The sequence below is a fragment of the Theropithecus gelada genome, chromosome 4 (genome assembly GCF_003255815.1).
Source record: "Theropithecus gelada isolate Dixy chromosome 4, Tgel_1.0, whole genome shotgun sequence".
NCBI lineage: Eukaryota > Metazoa > Chordata > Mammalia > Primates > Cercopithecidae > Theropithecus > Theropithecus gelada.
In genome coordinates, this window is record NC_037671.1 from 86,592,469 (window position 1) to 86,618,791 (window position 26,323).

General features: G+C 40.6%; 1 protein-coding gene across 1 annotated transcript in view; it reads right to left on the reverse strand.

Moving 5' to 3' along the window:
* Window positions 1–4,573: 4,573 nt before the first annotated feature.
* Window positions 4,574–26,323, reverse strand: part of AKIRIN2 (akirin 2) — a 28,783-nt gene continuing 7,033 nt past the window's right edge. Inside the window, exons 2-5 of the mRNA XM_025383756.1 lie at window positions 11,331–11,474; window positions 7,515–7,664; window positions 5,562–5,633; window positions 4,574–5,318 (exon numbers count right to left, since the gene is read on the reverse strand). Coding sequence (XP_025239541.1) covers window positions 5,308–5,318; window positions 5,562–5,633; window positions 7,515–7,664; window positions 11,331–11,474 — 377 coding nt within the window. The 3' untranslated portion in view covers window positions 4,574–5,307. The remainder of the gene's footprint in view (window positions 5,319–5,561; window positions 5,634–7,514; window positions 7,665–11,330; window positions 11,475–26,323) is intronic.

Below are 26,323 nucleotides of genomic sequence, written 5' to 3' on the forward strand. Positions count from 1 at the left end.
TGCTGGGTACTAAGTTGAATTTATCCAACCTAAACGCATGTCATGCACTGAACCACTTTGACTTTCCTCACTAAAGATTATGTAAGAAAGTAACAGCATGGCAGCTGCCCTATTTTCTTTTTCTTTTTTGAGACAGAGTCTCTTTCTGTCGCCCCGGCTAGAGTGCAGTGACACGATCTGGGCTCACTGCAACCTCCACCTCCTGGGTTCAAGCCATTCTCCTGCCTCAGCCTCCCAAGTAGCTGGGACCACAGGCGTGCACCACCACACCTGGCTAATTTTTGTATTTTTAGTAGAGATGGGGTTTTGCCATGTTGGCCAGGCTGGTCTTGAACTCCTGGGCTCGAGTGATCCACCCACCTAGGCCTCCCAAAGTGCTGGGATTACAGGCATGAGCCACCATGCCCAGTCGAAAACTGCCCTTTTCACAATGAATACACAAAAGAGTTATAAAATTAAAACATGAAGCTCCTTTGTGGTAATCATTAATGGAGCACAAAACCCTCAAGACAGCCTATGAAATGTCAGTTCAATTCTGTGTCCATTCTGTAATTCAGGAAACCTCTACCAAAATATCTTACGAAGGAAGTATTCTGCTTTACTAAATCTTTCATTTAAGAAATAGTGATCTGAAAACCCTGAAGTAGGGTGAAATTCATTCAAAAAATACCAAGCATGTGCCATGTGCCAGGCACTGTATGCCAGTGAGCAAAGATCCCTGCTTTCATTGCATTTAGCAGAGGGAATAAAACAAACAAATGCAGGGCAGAGCACCAGGATGTTCAGGCTGCAATTTTAAACAGAGTGGTCAGAGCAGGCCTCATTGAGATGACATTTGTGCAAAAAGTCAAGAGTGAGGAAAAAATTTTCCATGAAGTTTTGTGGGAGAAGAGCATGCTAGGCAGACACTAGCAGTAACAAAAATCCTACGGCTAGCTACGCTGGAAGAAGAGCAAAGGTGGCCAATGTGGACAAGGTAGAGTGAGCAGGAGGAATTCAATAGGAATTGAATGAGGTGGGGTTGAGTGCAGGTAATTTAGGGCTCCACAGACCTTTGTGAAGTTTCTTTTACTTAGGTAGGAAGCCATCTAAACAAGACTTAAGAGTTTTAAAGGATCAGTCTGGTTGCTATGAGAGAATAGGATGGGTAAGAGGAGACAAAATGAGGCAAAACAAAGACCGGTTAAGAAACCACGGAAATAATCAAAGCAAACTGTGATAGTGTCTTGGATTAGGGTAATGGCAGTAGAGATGTTAACATTTTAGGTGGAACTAAGATTAGATGAAGGATGTGAGGAGTCCAAGACCGTTTCTGCCTTGAAACAAAGAATGGAGTGGCCATTAAGTGATTGAGGATGACTGAGAGGAAAAATTTCAGAGGCAAAAATAAGTTTTAGACATAAATTTCGAGGTGTCTACTAGATACCTAACTGAAGATGTCACATGGAGAGGTTAATATAATCTGATGTCCTTATGTGATGAGATGAGATCACCAAGATGAGTACTACGAGAGGAGGCACGCAGCCCAAGGTCGAGCTTGGGGGCACACTTATGTTTTAGCAAAATTCAGGGAAATCAGGATTGGGCCAGCAGCAAAAGACAGACTGAGAAGGAGCAGCCAGTAAAGGAGAAACATCAAGCAAGTGTAGTATTTTGCAAGCCAACTGAAGAGTGCTTCAAGGTCAAATGCTAGCTGCTGATTAAACAAAGTGGAAATCTTTGCTGCATTTTACTAAGAGTAACGGAGTGGAGACAAAGTCTAATCACCTATCAGATGACCTAACCAAGTGTCCAAACTTAGCCTGGAAAAGCCATAACTGTGTGATGCAATATGGAGACCGTAGCATCACCTTGCACTCCTGCACAAGTTTAACCTGAAACTTACAAAAACTTTAGACCTTTCAGTTTACAGGAAGTTCAAAGGGATATTAGAAGTTAAAATTAATGACACTACAAAGAAAAACTCAAGAAGACAACAGGCCTAGTATTTCCAGAAAGTAAGAATCTTAATTGAATCCCATTTTGGGGGATGAAGGTAGCTATTTAAAAAAGAGACACATGGAAAAATCTGAAATAAGAACTTGATGTTAAATTAGGGAAGTATTTTATGTGGGAAAGTCTTTCAACTTTTCTGTTTGAATTTTTTTTCCTAATAAAACAAGTTGGTGAAAAAAAGGAGAGGGTAATAAACTGGGGGAAGTTTAGAAAATTCTTGAGTTTTGCTTTTATAAAGGGGAGCAGTAAAATAATCACTAGCAAGCGATATAGGATCAAAAGATTTTTTAATAACATGCTTATTATGCTTTTGGAAATGATTTAGTAGAGAAAGAAAATAGATGCAATAGAGAGAGGAGAGGACTGCTGGAGCTGTATCTTTGCCTGAGACATGGGTTTGCATCTAGTGCTCCTTACCTAGGGCAAATGCAGGAGCAGAGAATTGTGGGAGCCATATATCCTTGAGTAGACAGAGTCAGACTATTAGGGTGCTTTTGTAGAATATTCATTTAATACCAATTACTGTAAGAGTTTGAAGGGAGTAAAGAGAACCCAAACAGGGCAAAAACAAGTCATTTCCAACCCTAGCTGCTTGAATCACCTAGGCAGCATATTAAACAGATTCCAAAAGTTCTCCCCCGCCAATTGTCTAAAGCAGTCTCTGGGGACAGGTAGAGCCTGAGAATCTTCCACCATTTTCTTTAGGGTCGTCTCTACTTCTTGCCACAGGCCAAAGACAGCTTTACTAGTTTAAACCTCCAATATTTATTTTTCTCAGATTGCCTATTTTTCCAAAAATACAAAGAATTATACCTATGTGCACTTGTTAATCAAAGATTTACTAAACATACTGTATCAGTACTGCCTTTTACTAAGATGACTATTAACACAATTCTATAGATACTTACTACAAGCAATTTCAGAGATTTGGGGAATTCAGAATCCCTAGGTAGCTAAAATAATCTTAATATTGAAATCATGTATGGTTGGTGTTTGGACTAATCAACTACTGGACCCATCTGAAGTCAGAGTAGCCCATAAGCTAGGACTTTTGGGTAAGTGATAATGCAGAAATTTGGCTGTGGAAGAAAAAAAAATTTTTTTTTTTTTTTTTTCTGAGATGAAGTCTCACTTTGTCACCTGGAGTGCAGTGGCATGATCTCAGGTCACTGCAACCTCTGCCTCCTGGGTTCAAGCGATTCTCGTGCCTCAGCCTCCCAAGTAGCTGGGACAACAACAGGCTGTCCTGCTAACCAGTGGTTCTTAGCTGGGAACTGTTTTGTCCCTCAGGGACATTTGGCAATGTCTACAGACACTTTGGTTATCACAGTTGTGGTAGAGGCCAGAGATGTGGCTAAATGTAATAATACACAGGAACAGTCACCACAGCAAAGAATGATCTGGCCCAAACTGCCATTAAGTACTGAAGTTGAGAATCTCTGTTCTAGACCATTAAAAGGGGGTAGAATTGGCCGGGTGCAGTGGCTCACGCCTGTAATCCCAGCACTTTGGGAGGCCAAGGCGGGCGGATCACGAGGTCAAGAGATCAAGACCATCCTGGCCAACATGGTGAAACCCCGTCTCTACTAAAAATACAAAAATTAGCAGGGCGTGGTGGTGCACACCTGTAGTCCCAGCTACTCAGGAGGCTGAGGCAGGAGAATCACTTGAACCCAAGAGGTGGAGGTTGCAGTGAGCAAGATGGCAGCACTGCACTCCAGCCTGGTGACAGAGCAAGACTGTGTCTCAAAAAAAAGGGTGGGGGGGCATAGAATTACACACCTTATTGCCACCCTGTGCTATACCAATGTTTCTCAATCACTAATTGGCATATAAATTGCCTGGGCACCTTGTGAAACCACAGAATTGGTGAAATGTAATTACCAAAGCTAAAAATAAAAAGATCCGGCCGGGCACAGTGTTTCACGCCTGTAATCCCAGCACTTTGGGAGGCCAAGATGGGCAGATCACCTGAGGTCAGGAGTTCAAGACCAGCCCCGCCAAAATGGTGAAACCCCATCTCTACTAAAAATACAAAAAATTAGCTGGGCGTGATGGCGCATTCCTGTAATCCCAGCAACTCAGGAGGCTGAGGCAGGAGAATCGCTTGAACTTTGGAGGCAGAGGTTGCAGTGAGCTGAGATTGTGCCATTGCACTCCAGTCTGGGTGATGAGAGCAAAACTCCGTATCAAAAAAAAAAAAAAAAAAAAATCCTTTTTCTTCTACTAACTTGATCAATTATAAATGTATATTTAAGATTGTCTTAAATTTTGGAAATATGCTATTAGAATTCAACAAAAGAATTCACTGAAGCATTTTTTTGCTCACTTCATTGTAAGAAAGCTATGTCTGGAAACCATGTATGGAAAGGTTTTTGCTGAAATCGTGCTTTTGCGTATCAAGTCCTTAAAGGAAAAACTGGATTCTACTGATATCTGAGGTAATTCTATAGCAGTTAAGATACCTGTAACATTCTATCAGGCAGTAAGTTACAGAAGGAATTTAGAATCAGAACTCAGTTTTTTGAAATAGCACTAAAATCTTAGAAAATTAACTTCATTGATTCCTGGAAAATGCTTACGTTTTAAAACACCGCCTTTATTCAAATACTACCCCCATCTGTACATTAAGAAACAAGCAGAATAGAAGTAAATGTTTTATTCTTCCAACTAAATTCCAGTACTACAAGGGCAATAAAACAATGATACACTGGAAAAAAAAAATGCAGCAATAAACATTTGTTAAAAAGACTGATAGAATAAATAAAACTACCAAAAAAAAAAATTATATAAACCCATTCTGAAACCCCAAGAAGTCCTGGAATACAGAAATGCCCTCCTCCTTCACTATTTCACAGGAAGCAGTGCAGGCTATTTGCTTAATATTGTCCTGGGATTACATTCTAAAATTAGTAACTGGTTATAGCTTGGTTGTAGTGCACAATTAAAATCACACTAACTTCATCTGAAGTGTCATTCTACAGTTTTATTTACACAACCAGTGAAGGGCATGTTCTAGAATACCAGCTTTAATCCTTTTCAAACATTAATATAAGAAGCCAAATTGTAATGATACAGCAAAATGAGGCCACTGGTATTAATACAGGTAGCAAAGGTCCACATCCAGGTGGTACTGACATCAGGGAAATTTCCAAAACCAGTTGCTGCTGCCTAAGAGTGGTTGCCACTGACGAAAGCTTGAAATAACCTGTATTCACAGAAGGGGTATTGGCATTGCTGCATGTCATAATTGGGACCTCTTGCAACAACTCAACAAGGAACAAGGCAGCCCACAAATGCAGGATACGTGATTCATGAAACATCTAAAGGGTGAGAAAAGGAAAATTAGTGCAAAATATGGGTCAAAATCCAAACAAATACTAGACCTTGATTCCCAGTATTGCCCCTAGGTATTTAACCAAAAGTCTTGCAAAGTTATACTGCCTATTTCCTCCATACAGTCTCAGTAATTTTGTTAAATTCTCTTTTTGAGTATGAAAATAATTACAATGTCTTCTCCTTAAAAGATAGGCTTGAGTTTATAACTTCAAAGGTGAAATACTTACAACTAGCAGGCTGTTCTCCATATCGTCGCATTATTTGATCATGCGTAAACTTCACAAACGCATCATATTGTTCTATAAATCAAGGTACATGTCAATTACATGATTTGTAAAATGCCTTAATATTAACAGCCAGATAAACTGAAAATACAAAATGTATAGTAAAACAATTCTAAGTTGACAATCACTTACATAACCTCGGTAGTACTAATACTGTATCAAATAAAAACAGCATGGAGCTTATCAGTCAAGAAACCTAGGTTTTAGTCCAATCACATGACCTGACATAAAGACTAGGTGAGATTTATTATTTCATAACAATTAAAAACAAGGCCGGGTGCAGTGGCTCACGCCTGTAATCCCAGCACTTCGGGAGGCCGAGGCGGGCGGATCATAAGATTGAGACCATCCTGGCTAACATGGTGAAACCCCGTCTCTACTAATACAAAAAAAAAAAATTAGCTGGGCATGGTGGCACACACCTGTAGTCCCAGCTACTCGGGAGGCTAAGGCAGGAGAATTGTTTGAGCCTGGGAGGCAGAGGTTGCAGTGAGCCGAGATCGTGCCATTGCACTCCAGCCTGGGTGACAGAGCGAGACTCCATCTTAAAAAAAACAAACAAAAAAAATTGGCCAGGCGCGGTGGCTCACGCCTGTAATCCCAGCACTTTGGGAGGCCAAGGCGGGCAGATCATGAGGTCAGGAGATCGAGACCATCCTGGCTAACACGGTGAAACCCTATCTCTATTAAAAATACAAAAAAAATTTGCCAGGTGTGGTGGCAGGTGCCTGTAGTCCCAGCTACACGAGAGGCTGAGGCAGGAGAATGGTGTGAACCTGGAAGGCGGAGCCTACACTGCCACTGCACTCCAGCCTGGGTGAGAGTGAGACTACGTCTCAAAAAATAAAAACAAAAAAACAAAGGGCTTTCAATAGCTTTTTACCCTTCTACTCGGAAAGTTATTGTATGTGGGCTATGAATGGCAACTGACTGCAATGAGAATAGCTAACAACAAAAAACTACCTAAAACCTGATCAAGTTATCACAGAAAAAGTTGTTATATATCTAAGCAATTTCTCTTCTCTACATTAACACTTCTACATTAATTCTTTAAGAATCAAAAAGCGCCGGGCGCGGTGGCTCAAGCCTGTAATCCCAGCACTTTGGGAGGCCGAGGCGGGTGGATCACAAGGTCAGGAGATCGAGACTATCCTGGCTAACATGGTGAAACCCCGTCTCTACTAAAATACAAAAAACTAGCCGGGCGCGGTAGCGGGCGCCTGTAGTCCCAGCTACTTGGGAGGCTGAGGCAGGAGAATGGCGTGAACCCGGGGGGCGGAGCTTGCAGTGAGCCGAGATCGCGCCACTGCACTCCAGCCTGGGAGACACAGTGAGACTCCGTCTCAAAAAAAAAAAAAAAAAAAAAAAAAAAAAGAATCAAAAAGCTTACATATCTATATAAACAGTAAATCTGTGGCTAAACATTCTATTTATGTTATCGTACATAATAAATTTTATTTACTGTACTTAAATTATCAAATTGTACTGATTTCTTCTGATAATTAAAACAGGACTGCACTTTGATACTCAAATGACTTACACAGTGACAGCCAATTAGATATTTTAAATGTCTAGATTGATGGCAAAGTTATGAAAAATATAAAGTCAAAAAATCCACAACCAAATTGAGTTAAACAACTAACATCCTTTTTTAGTATAGGGTACATACCAATACTACTGCTTATCTACACGGCTAGCCAATACTCTTTTCCTGAGGTTACCAAGGCGGGCCATGAGCCATAAGGTTAATTTCCTTTCCTGAACGGAAATTTTCTCGTTCTCAGAGAATATACTGCACTAGTGAAGTGTATAGAAAGTGAAATTAAAGCACACGTGGAAAAGAATGCATTTTGTACAACTGAGTTCCTCAGAAACTCTAATAAACACACCTCATACCTGCAAGTTTTGTGTTCAATATTTCTTCATATTCTTCTCGAACTTTCTCTTCACGTTCTTTCAACAAACGTTCACAGATCATCCCAACCTGCCGTAGAGTAAATAAGGGCTGTTCTTTTTTTAATGGTGAGGATGCTGCAGATGAAGTCCCTATGTACAGTGAGGACAAAAAATAGTACCTGGTTTAGAGCCATGATAGAAAGCAATTTCTAAATGAAGAGGTTTCATTTGGATCTCTTCAATCTTGATATAAAAGCATTTTAAAATCAGATTTTAAGCAAAGCATTTCACAAGTCTTAAAACAACCAAAATAATAATTCCATCAGCTGGTGACGCTGGAAAAACGCGGCAAGATGTAATCAAGATAAAAAAAAGTCTAAAGATGAGTAGAAAAAACTTTAAGACATAAGAAAGGCTGGGCGTGGTGCTCATGCCTGTAATCCCAACACTTTGGGAGGCCGAGGCAGGCAGATCACCTGAGGTCAGGAGTTTGAAACCAGCCTGGCCAACATGGTGAAACCCTGTCTCTACTACAAATACAAAAAAAATTAGCCAGGCATGATGGCAGGCACCTGTAATCCCAGCTACTCGGGAGGCTGAGGCAGGAGAATTGCTTGAACCCAGGAGGCAGAGGTTGCAGTGAGCCGAGATCGTGCCACTGCACTCCAGCCTGGGCAAAAAGAGCAAAACTCCATCTCAAAAAAACAAAAACAAAAAATTAAAAATTAAATTTAAAAAAGACAAAAAACAAACATTACAATGATGGGTCCCATTACAAAACCTCTTATCTCCTTTCTGGAAAATACCATACCATGAAGTATTTTAGTGACTAAACTTTCCTACACCAGGAATAAAGAACACCTCAGGTCTAAACTTAATTTATTTAGTCCCAGAATAACAAATCATTATGCCAGTAAAAAGACACTTAATCTTCAAAGCCATACCATTAATATCTTAACAGCCCACACACAATGAACCGGTAAATTATTCTACCATCATTTCACACCTTTAGAAAGGGGTTTTCCTTTATTAAAAAAGAAAATAGGCCGGGCATGGTGGCTCACACCTGTAATACCAGCACTTTGGGAGGCCGAGGCGGGCGGATCACCTGAGGTCAGAAGTTCAAGACCAGCCTGACCAACGTGTAGAAACTTCGTCTCTACTAAAAATACAAAATTAGCTGGGCATGGTGGCGGATGCCTGTAATCCCAGCTACTCGGGAGGCTGAGGCAGGAGAATCACTTGAACCCAGGAGGCGGAGGTTACAGTGAGCCAAGATCATGCCATTGCACTCCAGCCTAGGCAACAAGAGAGAAACTCCATCTCAAAAAAAAAAAAAAAAAAGAAATTTAATGTTGGCACAATAAAACCTTTGTTTAAAAAAAGAAGGTACAGCATGAACCCTTTTTTAAAAAGATTAAAAAACATTCTGGAATCTAGCTGGGTATGGTGGCTCATACCTATAATCCCAGCACTTTTTGGGAGGTTGAAGCAGGTGGAACCCTTGAGCTCAAGGCCAGCCTGCACAACATGGCAAACCATGTCTCTAGTAAAAATACAAAGATTGGCTGGGAGTGGTGGCATGTGCCTGTTCCTAGCTACAGGGTAGGCTGAGGTAGAGGCTGCAGTGAGCCAAGATCTCACCACTGCACTCCAGCCTGGGCAACGGAGTGAGACCGTGTCTCAAAAACAAAATGAAACAAAATAAAAAAGACATTCTGGAATCTACTTTGCTGGAGAAGCATAAATGATTCTAAAGGTGTTTGAACACATTGACTACTACCATTCAGTTAACAACAATTCGCATGGAAAAATAAGCTCAAGTACTGAGCTGATAATGCTATGCTCAAAACTCTATAGTATCATAGAACTACACTGTCATCACACTAAGAATCCCAAAGCAGCTGCAACATCAGTGTCTGTCAATATCATTAGTAAATTGGCAAGAATATTCCTTCAGCATTTTTATACCTATTAGTATTTTTTTATAAAAGAGAAAATATTTAGTAGTAATAACATCTATTGTAATACTGCTAAAAGTATTTTATTCACATTCAAGTGCACCACTCATTTGTTATCTATTGTTTCTTCATCTCACTCTGTGAATTTGCCCTGGTACCACCAATATTACTCTCTTAACTTAATGCTGCTTATAACCGGCATGGCAGGAGCTAGTTAACTATGCTTATTAGAACTGCGCATATCACAATAACAAAGCACACCAGCTTTATTCCATAATTACCCAAGGCTATCTTAATTTATTTTCACATTCCCAGCTTTGTTACTTAAGACTGCCAGTTAACTGATCTTCTAAGTGAGTAAGGAAACAATGATCTTGGTTTCCTGCTAATACAGTCTAGTACCCAACCCTCACCTCTTACTATGTTTCAACCACTAATAACTGGCCCCCCACAACGGGCATGGCAGTATTTAGTTTTGAACAATTTCATGTTTCCTAATCTAATTTTATTTGACTATATTATGGTCTTTGATTTTTTTTTTTCTTTTTTTTTGAGACGGAGTCTTGCTCTGTCGCCCAGGCTGGAATGCAATGGTGCGATCTCTGCTCACTGCAAGCTCTGCCTCCCAGGTTCATGCCATTCTCCTACCTCAGTAGCCGGGACTACAGGCACCTGCCACCACACTCAGCTAATTTTTTGTCTTTTTAGAGTGATGGAGTTTCACTGTGTTAGCCAGGATGTTCTCGATCTCCTGACCTCACGATCCGCCCACCTCGGCCTCCCAAAGTGCTGGGATTACAGGCATGAGCCACTGCGCCTGGTCGAAATTTTTTTATTCTTCCAGGTTTTCCCACCCTTGCTAGAGGGAGGAGAGAAAGCATTGAACAAAGGCAACTGTTGTCACAAGAAAAGCTATTTTGCTGAGAACTTTACTAAAGGTAAGAGCCACTATTGATGGCTCTCTTTCAGCAAAACCTTCAACTTTCTCTTTGCTTCAAGTAGCCCTTATTCCTTTTTTTTTTTTTTTAAAGGAAGGTTATTTGCAAACACTCCCCCCAACAAAAGGTAGGTAAAAACAGATACAGGGTCAAAAAAAATAATAATAATCCACCTTTAGAAATCTATCCCAATAAGACAAGTGTGTAAGGGAGGGTACGTATACAGGGATATTTCTTAAAATACTATACCAGCAAAACATCTAAGCTGAATTATCAATAAGCGTTCGGTCATGACAAGGTACATCTATACCTAACAAAGGAGCATATAGTATTCTGTTAATTTTTTTTTTTTTTTTGGAGACAAAGTCTCACTCTGTCGCCCAAGCTGGAGTGCAGTGGCACGATCTCAGCTCACTGCAACCTCCGCCTCCCAGATTCAAGTGATTCTCATGCCTCAGCCTCCCAAGGTGCTGGGACTACAGGCACATGCCACCATGCCTGGCTAATTTTTCTATTTCCAGTAGAGACAGGGTTTCACCATGTTGGCCAGGCTGGTCTCAACTCCTGACCTCCAGTGACCTGTCTACCTCGCTCGGCCTCCCCAAGTGCTGGGATTACAGGCATGAGCCACCGTGCCTGGCCTATTGTTAATTTTTTTAATAAAGGCTACAAATCATAGTACTTACAGGATGTCCACTTTGGGGATATTATTATACAGGTGGTTGTCTCTGGTTAGTGGGAATCCAGGTGATAATTCCTTATTTTGTACCATATTTTTAAGATGTCATGCATTACTTGTATAAATGTTTTTTTAAAACTCAGAGGAGATATAGTAGCTTAAATGACTAAAGACAACTTGGATTAAACTTTTCCCACTCTAAATAATAAACTTTGTAAATGAAAAGAAATGTTATTACCTGGTGAAGCTGGTCCACTGAGGAGAAATGCATGTGGCTGTGCGTCAGAAGTACAACACGGATCTGTCTGTTGGAAACTCGTTTCTAAATGTCTTCTCTTCTGCATTCGTTTATACTCTTGTTTTATGTTGTACAGAATTTGTTCTAAAATAAAAAAAGTTAAAATTTGGCAAGATAAAAACTTTCACATTAAAAAAGAGGTTGGCTTTCCAACATTATTTAGTAGACCAATCTACCCAAAATATTCCTTTCAAATAATATCCAGAAAACTGACATTCTGGTAGGAACTCATTTCAGCATAAATGAGGACATTCACTTAGCACATACACACCAACTGGAATTCAGCTGTTCAACAATATTCTTGCTGAGCACTGACTAGCAAAAATAAAGTTTTTCAATCAAAATAATGGTCAAGTAGTCTGTGAACCCAAACACCTATTTTACTCAGATTCTTGAGTTCCAAACTTAAAGCTCATTTATTCATCACATAGAACTATTACACTAACAGGCTTTTCCAACTGCCTTTAATGCCTTTATGCCTTTTCCAAGCCCATAAATAAGAAGGGGCGTGGGGGATTACGTATATTCAAGCACACAACAGTCTGAAGTGACAGTAGGTCAACAAAATGACAAAGCAGATGGGAACTAAAAAAGTCATCATACATTAAATGGCCATGGCCAATTATTTTAAGCTCAATAAAACCTAAGAATACTATAGCATTCTGAATCTTGGGGCTGGAGGGTGGGGTGAGGGAGAGACCATGTGAAGTGACTGGTACATGACAGGTCCTCAATAAATAAGAACCACCATACCACAGTGCAATTATCTTGAACCACAATCACACGAATGAGTAAAATTATATCTGGCATATCTTTTAGGCCAGTATGATTCATTTCAGAAAGATTTCTAACTCAAAATAATTACCATCTGGCCCCTCCAGAAAATCCCTACCTGGGGGTTTCCACTCCTCACTACACCTCCACACTACACCTCACTACACCTCCTCACTACACCTCCACACTCCATAGCTCCCAAGTTAACAGGTTATCAATGTGAAACTACATCCCTAGAAGTTTACTAATCAAAATCCAAAGCAAGATTAAATAAAAATGAAATGTTTAGGTGGCAATTAACTGGCAATAAAAAGACTGACAGAGTGGAGTGTAGCCTTAAAATTCAGTTTTACAATGATGCATTAATTTAAGAACTGTTAGATATTGGTGAAGTGGGGTGGCTTAACACCTGTAACCATGGCACTTTGGGAGGTCGAGATGGGAGGGTCACTAGAGGCCAGGAGGTCAAGACCAGCCTGGGCAACATAGAGGGACCCTGTCTCTATGACACACAAAAAAGAGAGCTAAAGATTTACATACAATAATTCTTTTTAAAATGTAACACTGGTGGTTTTCGTAGATAACCACCATATCTACAAAATCTTGTCACTTACCTCTTTTCTCACTTTATTTCCCTAGGAGAACTTTTAGAATTTTTGAGAGACTCTGGGAGGACAAATAAGTTCCCTTAAACATTTTAAATACTGCTTGTTTCATTATTTAAACTGAAAAAAAGTTGCAAGACATATCCAGTTAAAGATACCATTTACATAAATTTCGTTGTATAAAAAGACCTGTTTATATATACATGAATGTGTGGTTTAAGTACAAAATCACACATCCATGTGTACTTAAACAGGTCTATAATGATTAATTTCAGGATGGTTATGTTGGGGTGCTTTAGCTGTATTTAACATTTTTCATTTGTTAACATTTGTTTAATACGAGTTATGGTCATTTTCAGTCCTTTTCCATTTATTTGAACTACTTTGTAATTTGAAAACAAAGTTATTCCAATTGAGTGACAGTGGTTAAATTATTAAATTATCAGTGTTGGCATGAAAGAGTTGTCTACTGAATGGTAAGCATACCTTGATATAAATAGGTTTCCTAATATTCACCAGAGGTACCCAATAAAACTAATGTAACATCTGCTTTCAACCACGACAAACACAAATACCCTCATTTTTTAAATAACAGACCTCTTTTCAGTAACAGCAATCTAAAGCGTTTTTTTCTTTTCGAGACAGAGTCTCGCTCAGTCATCCAGGCTGGAGTGCAGTAGCGCGATCTCGGCTCACTGCAACCTCTGCCTCCCAGGTTCAAGCAATTCGCCTGCATCAGCCTCCCAAGTAGCTGGGACTATAAGTGTGAGCCACCACGCCCAGCTAATTTTTATATTTTTGGTAGAGACAGGGTTTCACCACATTGGTCAGGCCTGTCTCGAACTCCTGACCTCAGGTGACCACCCTTCTCGGTCTCCCAAAGTGCTAGGATTATAGGTGTGAGCCACTGCACCCAGCATTTATATTTTGCTCTCTGAGAGAAAGTAAGCTTCACTCACATTCATCACTTTCTGTCCAAAGCTACCATTATCCTGATCAAAAGTGCTATTCAAAACATCATAAAATTTATTTATAACCAGAGATTTTAGGAGGTACTAGTTTGGAGTAACCTGACCTTAATATTTATCTTTTGTGTGACTTACATACGTTCTTTCATCACCACATAGCTGTTCTCAGATTTAGTGTTCCTTCTGCTTCACAAGTCAACCAAAGCACAACTAAAATGTACCAAAAGAATGCTTGTATAACAACCACCTCAATTTATTCATTTGATAATCTCAAATGAAAGCTAACCCAGAATTAAGAAACAGTAAAACTTTTAAAAATTTATCTTTGTAAAACTCTATACCATCAGACACTTAGAGACATCACTAACATTTTAAGGTGTAATTTACAAATGACAAAATTAACCAATTTAAATGTACAATTCATTTGAGTTCTGACAAGTACATACATACAGTTTTGGAACTAACATTAACTATGATAAATAACTTTTTATCACTCCAAAAACTTCTCTTGGGCTCCTCTGCAGTTAATTCACTACCACCATCACCACTTCCCCAGTACAGTCCACCAACACTCATCTGCTATTACTATATAGTTTTGCCTTCTCTAGAATTTCACATAAATGGAATCATAAAGAGTACAGACTTTTATGTCTGAACTACTTTCACTCAGCAAAATGCTTTTGAGATTCATATATTTTGCATGAATCAGAAATTCCTTTTCGTTGGTGAGAATTCCATTGTATGTATGTATACATACACACACATATCTATCCTTTCTCCTGTTAATGGACATTAAGACTGTTTCCAATTTGGAACTATTATGAATATTCAAGTACCAGTCTTCGGCGGACATGTTTTCATTTCTCTTGGATAAATACCTAGGAGTGGGAATAGGCTGCCTAATCATATGGCAAATGAAGGGTTTATTTTGTTCTTACAAAATAAAATCGCGAAACCATTTTCCAGAGTGATTTTGTCATTTTGCATTCCTACCATAAAAGTATTACAGCTCCAGCTGTTCCACATCCTTGCCAACACTTGATATTGTCAGCTAAAGAGCTGAAGAATTTTTAAAGCTATTGACTGCATGCTTTTTACATCAAATATGATGCAACTATGTCATCTAAGCCACACTGGTGCCCTCAAATGCTCTAATACTGGTAACATGTGATCAACAATGTTATGCAGTGAAGGGTCCAATTTAACTTGGCCAAGATCTCAACCGCACAAGTAGCAAACAGCTAACTGCAATGGCAAGCCTCAAGCTCAATTTATTTCAGTCCAGGGATATAAACAGTCTTGAAGCTGATAAACTCAAGAAACTTCCTCGGATTCAATATTCTACAACCACCACATTGCTAAGCTCAATCTAGATACTTGGCTGACCTGAGTTGCTTTCACACCAGGTAGATAAAGGCCTTCTACATATCAGTAAAGTACTTGTCTACTTAGTCTTAAGCTACTTAGATCTGGCCATCTCTTACCAAACCAGCAAGTTAACATTTTATCCAAGGTACATGTAATATCTGACATTGTCTTGCCAATACAATTTAAAGTTCATTAAAGAAAAAAGAAGTCCAAGCTTCACTTGTATTATCAGTTGCATATTCCAGTTTTAATCATATGCCTTCCTATTTGGCTTATGAGGCATAGACTGAATTTGCAGCAACCATTTAGAGCAAAATATGTAGAGTTATCTTCAAGACAAGCTACAGCACACAAATGGCTGTATATTCTTTTACTAAATCCTAAAAACTACCTCTTTTACCATAAAATACTGCTAAGTGGAAGTCATTATTAGCAAGTTCTACGACTCACAGCATTTTCATTCGCAAAACCAGTACATGTCGGCCGGGCACAGTGGCTCACGCCTGTAATCCCAGCACTTTGGGTGGCCGAGGCGGGCGGATCACGAGGTCAGGAAATCGAGACCACAGTGAAACCCCGTCTCTACTTAAAAAAAAAAAAAAAAAAAAAAATACAAAAAATTAGCCGGGCACAGTGGCGGCGCCTGTAGTCCCAGCTACTCGGGAGGCTGAGGCAGAAGAATGGCGGGAACCCGGGAGGCGGAGCTTGCAGTGAGCCGAGATCGTGCCACTGCACTCCAGCCTGGGCGACAGAGCGAGACTCCGTCTCAAAAAAAAAAAACAACTAGTACATGTCACTAAAATTGCTAATTAGGTGGTATCAACAAGTCAGCACTTATTTCTTTGGAATATTTTCAAAAACAAATTAGGAGGCCGAAAGCAGTGGCTCACACCTTTAATCCCAGCACTTTGGGAGGCCGAGGCAGGAGGATCACTTCAGGTCAGGAGTTTGAGACCAGCCTGGCCAACACAGTGAAACCCCATCTCTACTAAAAATACAAAAATTAGCTGGGTGTGGTAGCGGATGCCTGTAATCCCAGCTACTTGGGAGGCAGAAGTAGGTGAATCGCTTGAACCCAGGAGGCAGAGGTTGCAGTGAGCTGAGATCATGCCATTGCACTGCAGCCTGGGTAACAAGAAAGAAAACTCTGTCTCAAAAAAAAATAAATAAGTAAATATTGTAAACATGGAAATAAAAGGCCTCTTTCTAGTTGCCACTGATTACTTAGGAAATGCTGGGCACCATGAATAAGGTCAACAATATAAACAGGAGAAAGTAGTTACGGGATAAAAAGCCTAATGGAATTGATGGGGGCAGGACAAACAGCATCAAGGTAAGACTGAGCAAAGAACATGGAATTAGAAGCAACTAAAAATAACTTTAAAGAGAACCACAAAAGAAGGGTGGGCTGTCAAAGTATCTTTCTAGGGTCCATACATTTAAGTTCTAAAAATCTGACATGTGAAACTAGAAACTTTTGCTCCACACCCATAAAGCTTTACTGTTTTCCTCCAGACATCATTACTAGATCAAACATTAAGGTTTCGCTAGCAGTTTTAAGTTTAGGTGTATGGGGTCCCTCTGGATCATTTTATAGATCAATACCATTTATTTCTCCATGGAATATCTTTGGAAAACAAAATGAAAGTGGACCTAGAAAGACAATGCAAACAATGGGATTAAAAAAGAAATCTTGGGGCTGGGCGCAGTAGTTAATGCCTGTAATCCCAGCACTTTGGAAGACCAAGGCAGGCAGATCACCTGAGGTCAGGAGTTCGAGATCAGCCTGGCCAACATGATGAAACCCTGTCTCTATTAAAAGTACAAACATTAGCTGGGCATGGTGGTGGGCGCCTGTAATCCCAACTACTTGGGAGGCTGAAGCAGGAGAATTGCTTGAACACGAGAGGCGGAGGTTGCAGGGAAACAAGATGGCACCACTGCACTCCAGCCAGGCAACAGAGCAAGACTCAGTCTCAAAAAAAAAAAAAAAAAAAAATCTCGAAACTCTGCCAGTTCTAGTCAGGAACACGAATGATATGAAAACCTGTACATAATTAAGTAAAGAAAACTTGCAGTAGCCATTAAGACTTAAAACTAAGACACTGTTCCAAAATAACAGAGCAATGTATGGTTCTGAACTACACACTAGATACTGTCATGATTACTTTCTAAATTAAAACGCACAACTTGGGCGGGGCACGGTGGCTCATGCCTGTAATCCTAGTACTTTGGACGGCTGAGGTGGGCGGATCACCTGAGGTTGGGAGTTCGAGACCAGCCTGACTAACATGGAGAAAACCCCGTCTCTACTAAAAATGCAAAATTAGCTGGGCGTGGTGGCGCATGCCTGTAATCCCAGCTATTCGGGAGGCTGAGGCAGGAGAATCGCTTGAACCCGGGAGGTGGAGGTTGCGGTGAGCTGAGATTGTGCCATTGCACTCCAGCCTGGGCAACAAGAGCAAAATTCCATTTTCAAACAGAACAAAGCACTACTTGGAGTTGCTATGGAGACCCATCTTTATTAATTGGCTATTTTCCCAGGATCATCTCTTCTGAAACTAAAACAGTTCTTATGTTCTCCTTGATGGAATCTTAAGGACAATATTCTTATCCAACCAAGAGCTATTTAACTATAAAGAATGAGCTGATGCCATTTTAAATTCACTTTAAAATACTATTATTTCACTGGTACATATAGCCAATGATTACTTATTTGAAAGAAACGACTCAATTTGTTAAAACACTGCAGGTAAATGTTAAGTTTTACATCTCCAGCTTATATTTACACTAAGCGGATACATTAACCTTGTTGCTATTGTTATGTAGCTCTTAACTACTTTTAAGTATTTTCTCAAATAACTTACAAGCTACCAAAATATAACAAAGAAAGCATGGCCGCATGCAGTGGCTCATGCAAGGCTGAGGCAGGAGGATCACTTGAGGCCCGGAGTTTGAGACCAGCCTGGGCAACAAAGCGAAAACTCTTATCTCTACAAAACATAAAACATAAAATTAGCAAGGTATGGTGGCTTGCCCCTGTAGTCCCCAGCTACTGGCAAAATGAGGCAGAAAGATAGTTCCAGGCTACAGTGAGCTATAGTGAGCTACAATGGCGCCACTGCACTCCAGCCTGGGTGAGAGTGAGACCTTGAGTTTCTTTTGTTTTTTTTTTGTTTTTTTTTGTTTTTTGAGATGGAGTCTCGCTCTGTTGCCCAGGCTGGAGTGCAATAGTGTGATCTCAGCTCACTGCAAGCTCCGCCTGCCAGGTTCAAGCGATTCTCCTGTCTCAGACTCCAGAGAAACTGAGATTACAGGCGCTTGCCACCAAGCCCAGCTAATTTTTGTATTTTTAGTAGAGATAGAGTTTCACCAGGTTGGCCAGGCTCATCTTGAACTCCTGACCTCAGGTGATCCACCCGCCTCAGCCTCCCAAAGTGCTGGGAATACAGGTGTGACCCACCGTGCCCGGCAAGACCCTGTCTTTAAAAAAAAAAAAAAAAAGATGCCCGGTGGCTCACGCCTGTGATCCCAACACTTTGGGAGGCTGAGACGGGCAGATCACCTGAGGCAGGGAGTTCAAGATCAGCCGGACCAACATGGAGAAACCCCATCTTTACTAAAAATACAAAAAAAAAAAAAAAAAAAATCAGCCAAGTGTAGTGGCACGTGCCTGTAATTCTAGCTACTCGGGAGGCTGAGGTAGGAGAATCACTTGAACCGTGGGGGAAGGTGGAGGTTGCAGTGAGCCGAGATTAAGCCACTGCACTCCAGCCTGGGCAACAAGAACGAAACTCCATCTCAAAACAAAAAGGGCAATAAATGGAGAAGTGGAAATTGAACTGCCCCAAACCCAAAACCCAAAATGTACATGCTACAGAAACATTTGGTTCCAAAGCAAAAGATTCAGCTCTTATTCCAATTAACCACAGCCACAAGGGCAATGGTATTTACCTGCAGGGTTTTAACAAATTGAGTAATTTACTTCAAATAAGTAGCACTGGCTACACAGTACCAGTGAAATGAAAGAATTTGACCTTGTAGTGATTACAGTTGTTCCTCCTCCCGTAGGGAAGATAAATGAATGCCTTTTATACAGTTAAATATTATGTAAGTATAAATGTAGAACCTAAGCCAGCTTGCACAGACTGAGAAAGCAGACTCTTTGAGGACTCCAGTACAGCACAATCAAGCTGAAGAACAAACCCATTTCCTGTAACAACTTGTTCAGGCACCCCAAAAAACATTAGCATACCTGGGCCAGGCACAGTGGCTCATGTCTATAATCCCAGCACTTTGGGAAGCCGAGGAGGGTGGATCACCTGAGGTCAAGAGTTTGAGACCTGCCTGGCCAATATGGTGAAACCCCGTCTCTACTAAAAATTCAAAAAAATTAGCCGGGCAAGGTGGTGCACGCTTGTAATCCCAATCGCTTAAACCTGGGAGACGGAGGCTGCAGTGAGCCGAGATAGTGCCAATGCACTCCAACCTGGGCAACAGAGCGAGACTCAGTCTCAAAACAAACAAAAAAAGCATACCTGGAACCAGGATTTTCAAAACTGATGACTAACAGGCCAAACTCAGCCCCACGGACATGATTTTTTTAAAACACGTTAATTTGTAGTCATTTAAAAACTGGGTGGTTTTACATATAAAGTCAGACTTCTGACAACTCTTAGGAAAATCAGGTAACATGGCAAAACTCAGCTGAAGATTCAAAGTGACTGCTACCTTTTGGGCCTAAGTTCTCAAGTGCTTCTACAATTTTAATGCACACACAGATTACCTCTGGATCTTGTTAAAATGTAGACCCTGCAGGGTGGAGCTTAAGATTCTGCATTCCTTATGAGGTGATGCTGCTGGTCAGGACTGGAATTCACTAGTTCCCTCCTAGTTTACTTTAAATCATTTATATCTCTGGAACTATGCGTATTTAAAGTTTCTAGCCCCTGCTTAAAATAACAACTCCCTTGGCCAAGGGCGGTGGCTCACGCCTGTAATCCCAAGGGCGGTGGCTCACTTTGGGAGGCTGAGGTGGGTGGATCACCTGAGGTCAGGAGTTCAAGATGAGCCTGGCCAACCTGGTGAAACTCTGTCTCTACGAAAAACACAAAAAAATTAGCTGAGCATGGTGGCAGGCACCTATAATCCCGGTTACTTGGGAGGCTGAGGCAGGAGAATCGCTTGAGCTCTGGAGGCAGAGGTTTCAGTGAGGTGAGATCACACCATTGAACTCCAGCCTGGGCAACAATAGCGAAACTCCGTCTCAAAAAAAAACAAAAAACAAACAAAAAACCTTTAATTGAATATTTTTTAAAACATGGTTGGTTTACTATTGGACATACTAGGGAGTGGGGAGGAAGGAAAGGAAGATGTTAGCAGCCCGGCTATTACAAGTATGGAAATATCTAAGCTAACTTAAAATCATTTTGCCACCCTCACCTGAATGGTTTTTATAGTTGTAAGTTCATTGCTTCTCAGCCTTTTGGCTAAGATCAAGTGTAATTCTAAGTTAGACATACCCCTCCCCTAGGAGGAAAATATTCTGCAAATTAATTTAACTTGATTGGACCTACTTAGGAAAACTCATTACATGACATTAACCTATATACAATGATTACTCCATCTCTCCTAATACACTTTAAAAAAAGAAATTCATATTCATCATTATGTGACTGATGATGAAGCAATTCATTTACTTTACCAACATGACCGCTTTTTAAAAGAGGAATTAAGACCCCCTCTCAGGCCAGGCACAGTCACTCACGCCAGTAATCCCAGCACTTTGGGAGGCCAAAGTGGGAGGATGGCTTGAGGTCAGGAGTTTGAGACTAGTTTGGCCAACATGGTGAAACCTCATCTCTACTAAAAATACAAAAGTTAGCCGGGCATAATGGCGGGCACCTGTAACCCCAGCTACTAGGGAGGCTGAGGCAGGAGAATCACTTGAACCCAGCAGATGGAGGCTGCAGTGAGCCAAGACCACACCACTGCACTCCAGACTGGGCAACAGAGTGAGACGGTTTCAACAACAACAAAAAGACCACCTCTCACACCATAAGGCACTGATTAGAAGTCCACATACATCTCTTATTTATGCCATGTATTTTGTAAATTAGTTGTGAACATTTAAAAGTCAATGGATTTCACAAAAATTCTGACTTCTAGTGGTAGAGGGAAAGCGCTAACAAGATCTGATGATAAAGAGGTCCAAACTAGGCTGGGCATGGTGGCTCTCACCTGTAATCCCAGCACCTTGGAGACCAAGGTGGGCGGATCACTTGAGGCTATGAGTTCGAGACCAGCCTGGCCAACATGGTGAAACTGTCTCTACTAAAAATGCAAAAATTAGCCAGGCATGGTGATATACATCTGTAACCCCAGCTACTTGGGTGCCTGAGGCAGGAGAACTGCTTGAACCCAGGAGGCAGAGGTTGTAGTGAGGTGAGATCGCACCACTGCACTCCAGCCAAGGCAACAGGGCAAAACCCCATCTCAAAAAAAAAAAAAAAAAAAAAGTCCACATTTCCCATGGCTGGAACTAAAGAGGAACTGTCTGAACGAACTGAAGATACAAATTAAATACAGATACATCTGTAAATGGAAACTGAAGTCAGGAGCAGGCATGTGACTGCTTAGGGAGCTATTAAGTGAGATAAGCATGGAGCTAAAGCTAGAACTAAAAAACTACGAGGTTTAATGCCCAGGTAAAGACAAAAAGAACAGCTAGGGAGTAGAGGGAAATTATAGTCAAAGAAGAAAAAAAAGCATTTCAAAAAGAAAGTAGTGTGCCAGCAGGAAGAATGCTGAAAGAAAGGTCAAATAAGAGGAGGACTGATTGAGTGTCATGGAAGTTACTGATGACCTGACAGGAGCTGCTTGAGGCATGTCAGGAATTGAGAACCGAAGAAATGGAAGCAAACAGACTATTTGAAAGCTCTTTGAATTTGATTTTGAAGTGGAAGAGATCTAGAAGATAGCTGGAGGAAAATGAGTATGTTTTGTTCTTTCACTTTCCCATGAAAGGCTTGGGAATATATAAAGCCAAAAGCAAAGATCAAATTGAGAGAAGAAAAAGGGAATAATCAAGAGGATAAGGTTACTTTGGAGAAAAGTGGAATATTTCCCTCACTGTATACAGTGCTTTCATAATTATTTAACCCTCGATACTAAAACAGGACAGGCTCAAATGTCAGTAGTGCTGGTACTAAAAACAATGAAAAAACTGTGATTTGATGGCAACTCTTCTTTTGTAGACGGCAGGTTTATTCAACGAAAGGCAAAATTGCTGGTCAGTAAAAGTCCCATTTGAGGTTGCCTTCTTGAGACAGTTTCCATCACTTGGCCAGTAAATGCTCTTAATTCTCACAACAACCCTAAGAGGCAGATGCTACTATCATCATGTGCACATTTCCTGAGATGAGAAAAATGAGGCTCTGCTTCAGTGTCTTCTGAAACGTCACACAGCTTGAACATGGCAGAGCCAGGTTTGACCTCAGGGCCCAAGTTCTTAACATCTACTACCCTATCCAGTAGTAGTCAAAATTCTATTAGCATCTAACGTTAAAATAAATCACAATGGGCTGGGCGTGATGGCTCACGCCTGTAATCCCAGCACTTTGGGAGACAGAGGCGGGCAGATCACCCGGGGTCAGAAGTTCAAGACCAGCTTGGCCAACATAGCAAAACCCCGTCTCTACTAAAAACACAAAAATTAGCCGGGCGTGGTGGCGCATGCCTGTAATCCCAGCTACTCAGAAGGCTAAGGCAGGAGAATCGCTTCAACCCAGGAGGCAGACTGTAGTGAACGAAGATCATGCCACTGCACTCCAGCCTGGGCGACAGAGTAAGACTCTGTCTCAAAATATCACAATAAGGAAAGCTAATTTTTAGAAAATAGGAGTTAGAGACATCAATACTATGCATAATTTATACTTTCATACCCTGAAACTTCAAAAAATGCGATTGTCAAGAGGGCAATAACCGGCCAGGCGCGGTGGCTCATGCTTGTAATCCCAGCACTTTGGGAGGCAGAGGCTGGTGGATCACGAGGTCAGGAGATCAAGACCATCCCAGCTAACACAGTGAAACCTTATCTCTACTAAAAATACAAAAAAGGAGCCGGGTGTGGTGGCACGTGCCTGTGGTCCCAGCTATTCGGGAGGCCAGGGCAGGAGAATCGCTTCAACACAGAAGGTGGAGGTTGCAGTGAGATTGCGCCACTGCACTCCAGCCTGGGTGACAGAGTGAGACTCTGACCCTCCCCGCCAAAAAAAAGGCAATAACCAAAATGAAGCATAACTCTCATCTAATGAGACTCCTGAAACAGCGATCACTAGCTATAAAAAAAAAAATTGTAACACCTCTTCATGTTACATCCAGAAATGTAAATAAGGGATGCTTAAAGGGTCTAAAACGCCTCCTCTTAGGACAGGCATTTGTATCTAACCAGAATGTTTTACTGATGTTTTTTTTTTTTTTGAGACGGAGTCTCGCTCTGTCGCCCAGGCTGGAGTGCAGTGGCGGGATCTCAGCTCACTGCAAGCTCCGCCTCCCGGGTTCACGCCATTCTCCTGCCTCAGCCTCCAGAGTAGCTGGGACTACAGGCGCCCGCCACCTCGCCCGGCTAGTTTTTTGTATTTTTTAGTAGAGACGGGGTTTCACCGGGTTAGCCAGGATGGTCTCGATCTCCTGACCTTGTGATCCGCCCGTCTCGGCCTCCCAAAGTGCTGGGATTACAGGCTTGAGCCACCGCGCCCGGCCTTACTGATGTTTTAAAAGTTAAGAAATGGACGGGCGCAGAGGCTCACGCCTGTAATCCCAGCACTTTGGAAGGCCCAGGTGGGTGGATCACGAGGTGAGGAGTTCGATGTCAGCCTGACCAACATGATGAAACCCTGTCTCTACTAAAAATACCATTACACAGGCGTGGCAGCAAGCACCTGTAATCCCAGCTACTCAGGAGGCTGAGGCAGGAGAATCACTTGAACCCAGGAGGTGGAGCTTGCAGTGAGCCGAGATCATGCCACTGCACTCCAGCCTGGGTGACAGAGCGAGACTCCGTCTCAAAAAAAAAAAAAAGTGAAGAATTATTCCAAGTTGATAGGTCAGTATTTCCACACGTGTACAACTGATTACAATGCCAGGCTCTGATAATGCACTATTTTACCCTGGGCTATGAAAGATTGCCACAGACAGCATCAAGCCCCCTCTCTATCACAGCAACTAAAATCTTCTATACTTTAAATCAAGTATACCACTTAGAGAAGTTCTTCTAGATAATCATATTTTAGTGGGAGGAACAAGGCAATCTCCTTTCATGATTAAAAGGCACAGTTCAGAGGGACAGTCATGTTTGAAAAATTGGCTTTCTTCAAACTTCACTGTACATTCTACTCTTCATTTGCTAATCAGTTCAACAAAAAGAAACAAAAGAAAAATCCAAGTCCCTCTCTCCAACCATTCCGTCTAGTTTGATTTTTTTGAGGGAGTTTTATAAGAATTAACATTAACAGAAATGAAAATGAATGCTAACCAAAGTGAGAATACACATCATATACTGACACAATTTCAGAAACTTAGTAAACAAGCCTTAACACTTTTAGGAAAAAAACTTTTTCAAAAGTGATTTAATCAGTAAACCAATTTTAATACTTAGGCTATCAAAGGGGAAATGAACACTAATATGGAAAAATGTTAATAAGAAATGAAAATAGGTATACTGATAAAGCATAAAGTGCTAGCTAATAAAGTATCAACAGTGGCTGCTGTATCATCAGTCTCTCAAGAGAGACTCTTACTCTTTGCCTAGCCAGTGCAGTATCTGGAACTCAAATGAGGCTCATAAGGGTTCGAACAAGTGACTTCTAGAAGAATAATTTAAATGTTTTAATAATGTTAAGAAAATCCAGGTACATCAAAGGACCTAAAAAGTCAAATCCAGAAGTTGTATTTATGGAAAGATAACAATGTTAATAAAATCAGAATATCCACTAGTACATCTCAAGATGATCTGCTTATGACACTTGTGACAGATAAAAACTAAAGGGAAAAAAAGCTACACCCCAAGACAAACTAAAAGTATATTATTATGAGCTGCTTTCTTAGTGCTAGAAAGTTCACCACCCAACAAAGCCTACATGTAAGAAATATAAGAAACATTACAAAAACTGTTATACTGTAAAATCCTGATCACAAGAAATACTACAAAATATGTTATACTGTAAAATTCTGATCAACAGGCCCAAAATAAATATCAAAGCTGACAAACTAATATCCACTAGAATTTTAAATTACCTGCAAGGATTCCCTGCTTAACATGGCTACAATATCATCTCATGTGAGAAACTTGTTATAACAAATAAATTTCTTTAGAAATAAATCAGAACTTCATATTAAAAAGTATTTTCTTCTAAAAATCCTGTAAAATCCTTTAAAATGTTTCTTCCGATAAGCAAATATCTGATAATAGAGAAATTCTTACACATGGGGCTACTTAAAATATTGTAATTCACGTAACCTATGTTTCTCATCATTATCCAGAAAAATGAATACTGAGTATACTTAAAGTGCCTCAGAAAAGTATTATTCAAAGTCTTAAACTAATTGCAGTATTTATTACGACTCGTTTGAGTCACATTTTTTGTCAAAAAATGTTACACATTATGACAATGTCATAGAACAGTCTAAAAAGAAAATTTGGTACAGATTTACAGGGTAAAACTGAAATTACATTTCTTTTCAACCATAGCAACTCTAAGAACCTTGGGAAATGTCAAGACTTAATTAACTCAACAAATAAATTTAGTATTTTAAAACTATTTGTGACATTAAAAGGAAAGGTATGGCAGATAAGAATCTTGTGGGCTATTTTCAAAGCACCATATTCAAGTCCAATGACTCATCCCAGCCCCCCAAAATTCAGGAGACATTCCTGTTAACAGTCATGGCTACAGCGAGACTGCTGCTGAGAATGTATCTCTCAAGTGTGTTTAGAAAGCTAAGAAACACTGGAGGTAAGCTGAGTTCCACAATCCTATAGTTAGCAATAAAATTAAAGATGAATCTCTTTGAACTAAATCCATCTGTGAAGACTTCTTTAGCAACTTCAGATGCCTGATTGGGTTGTATAGGCTTAAGTATTTTCTCTCATACCTTTTTAAAAGCAGGTAGTTCTCTCAAAGGCAAGAAATTCCCTGCAATTTCACATATGTAGAGA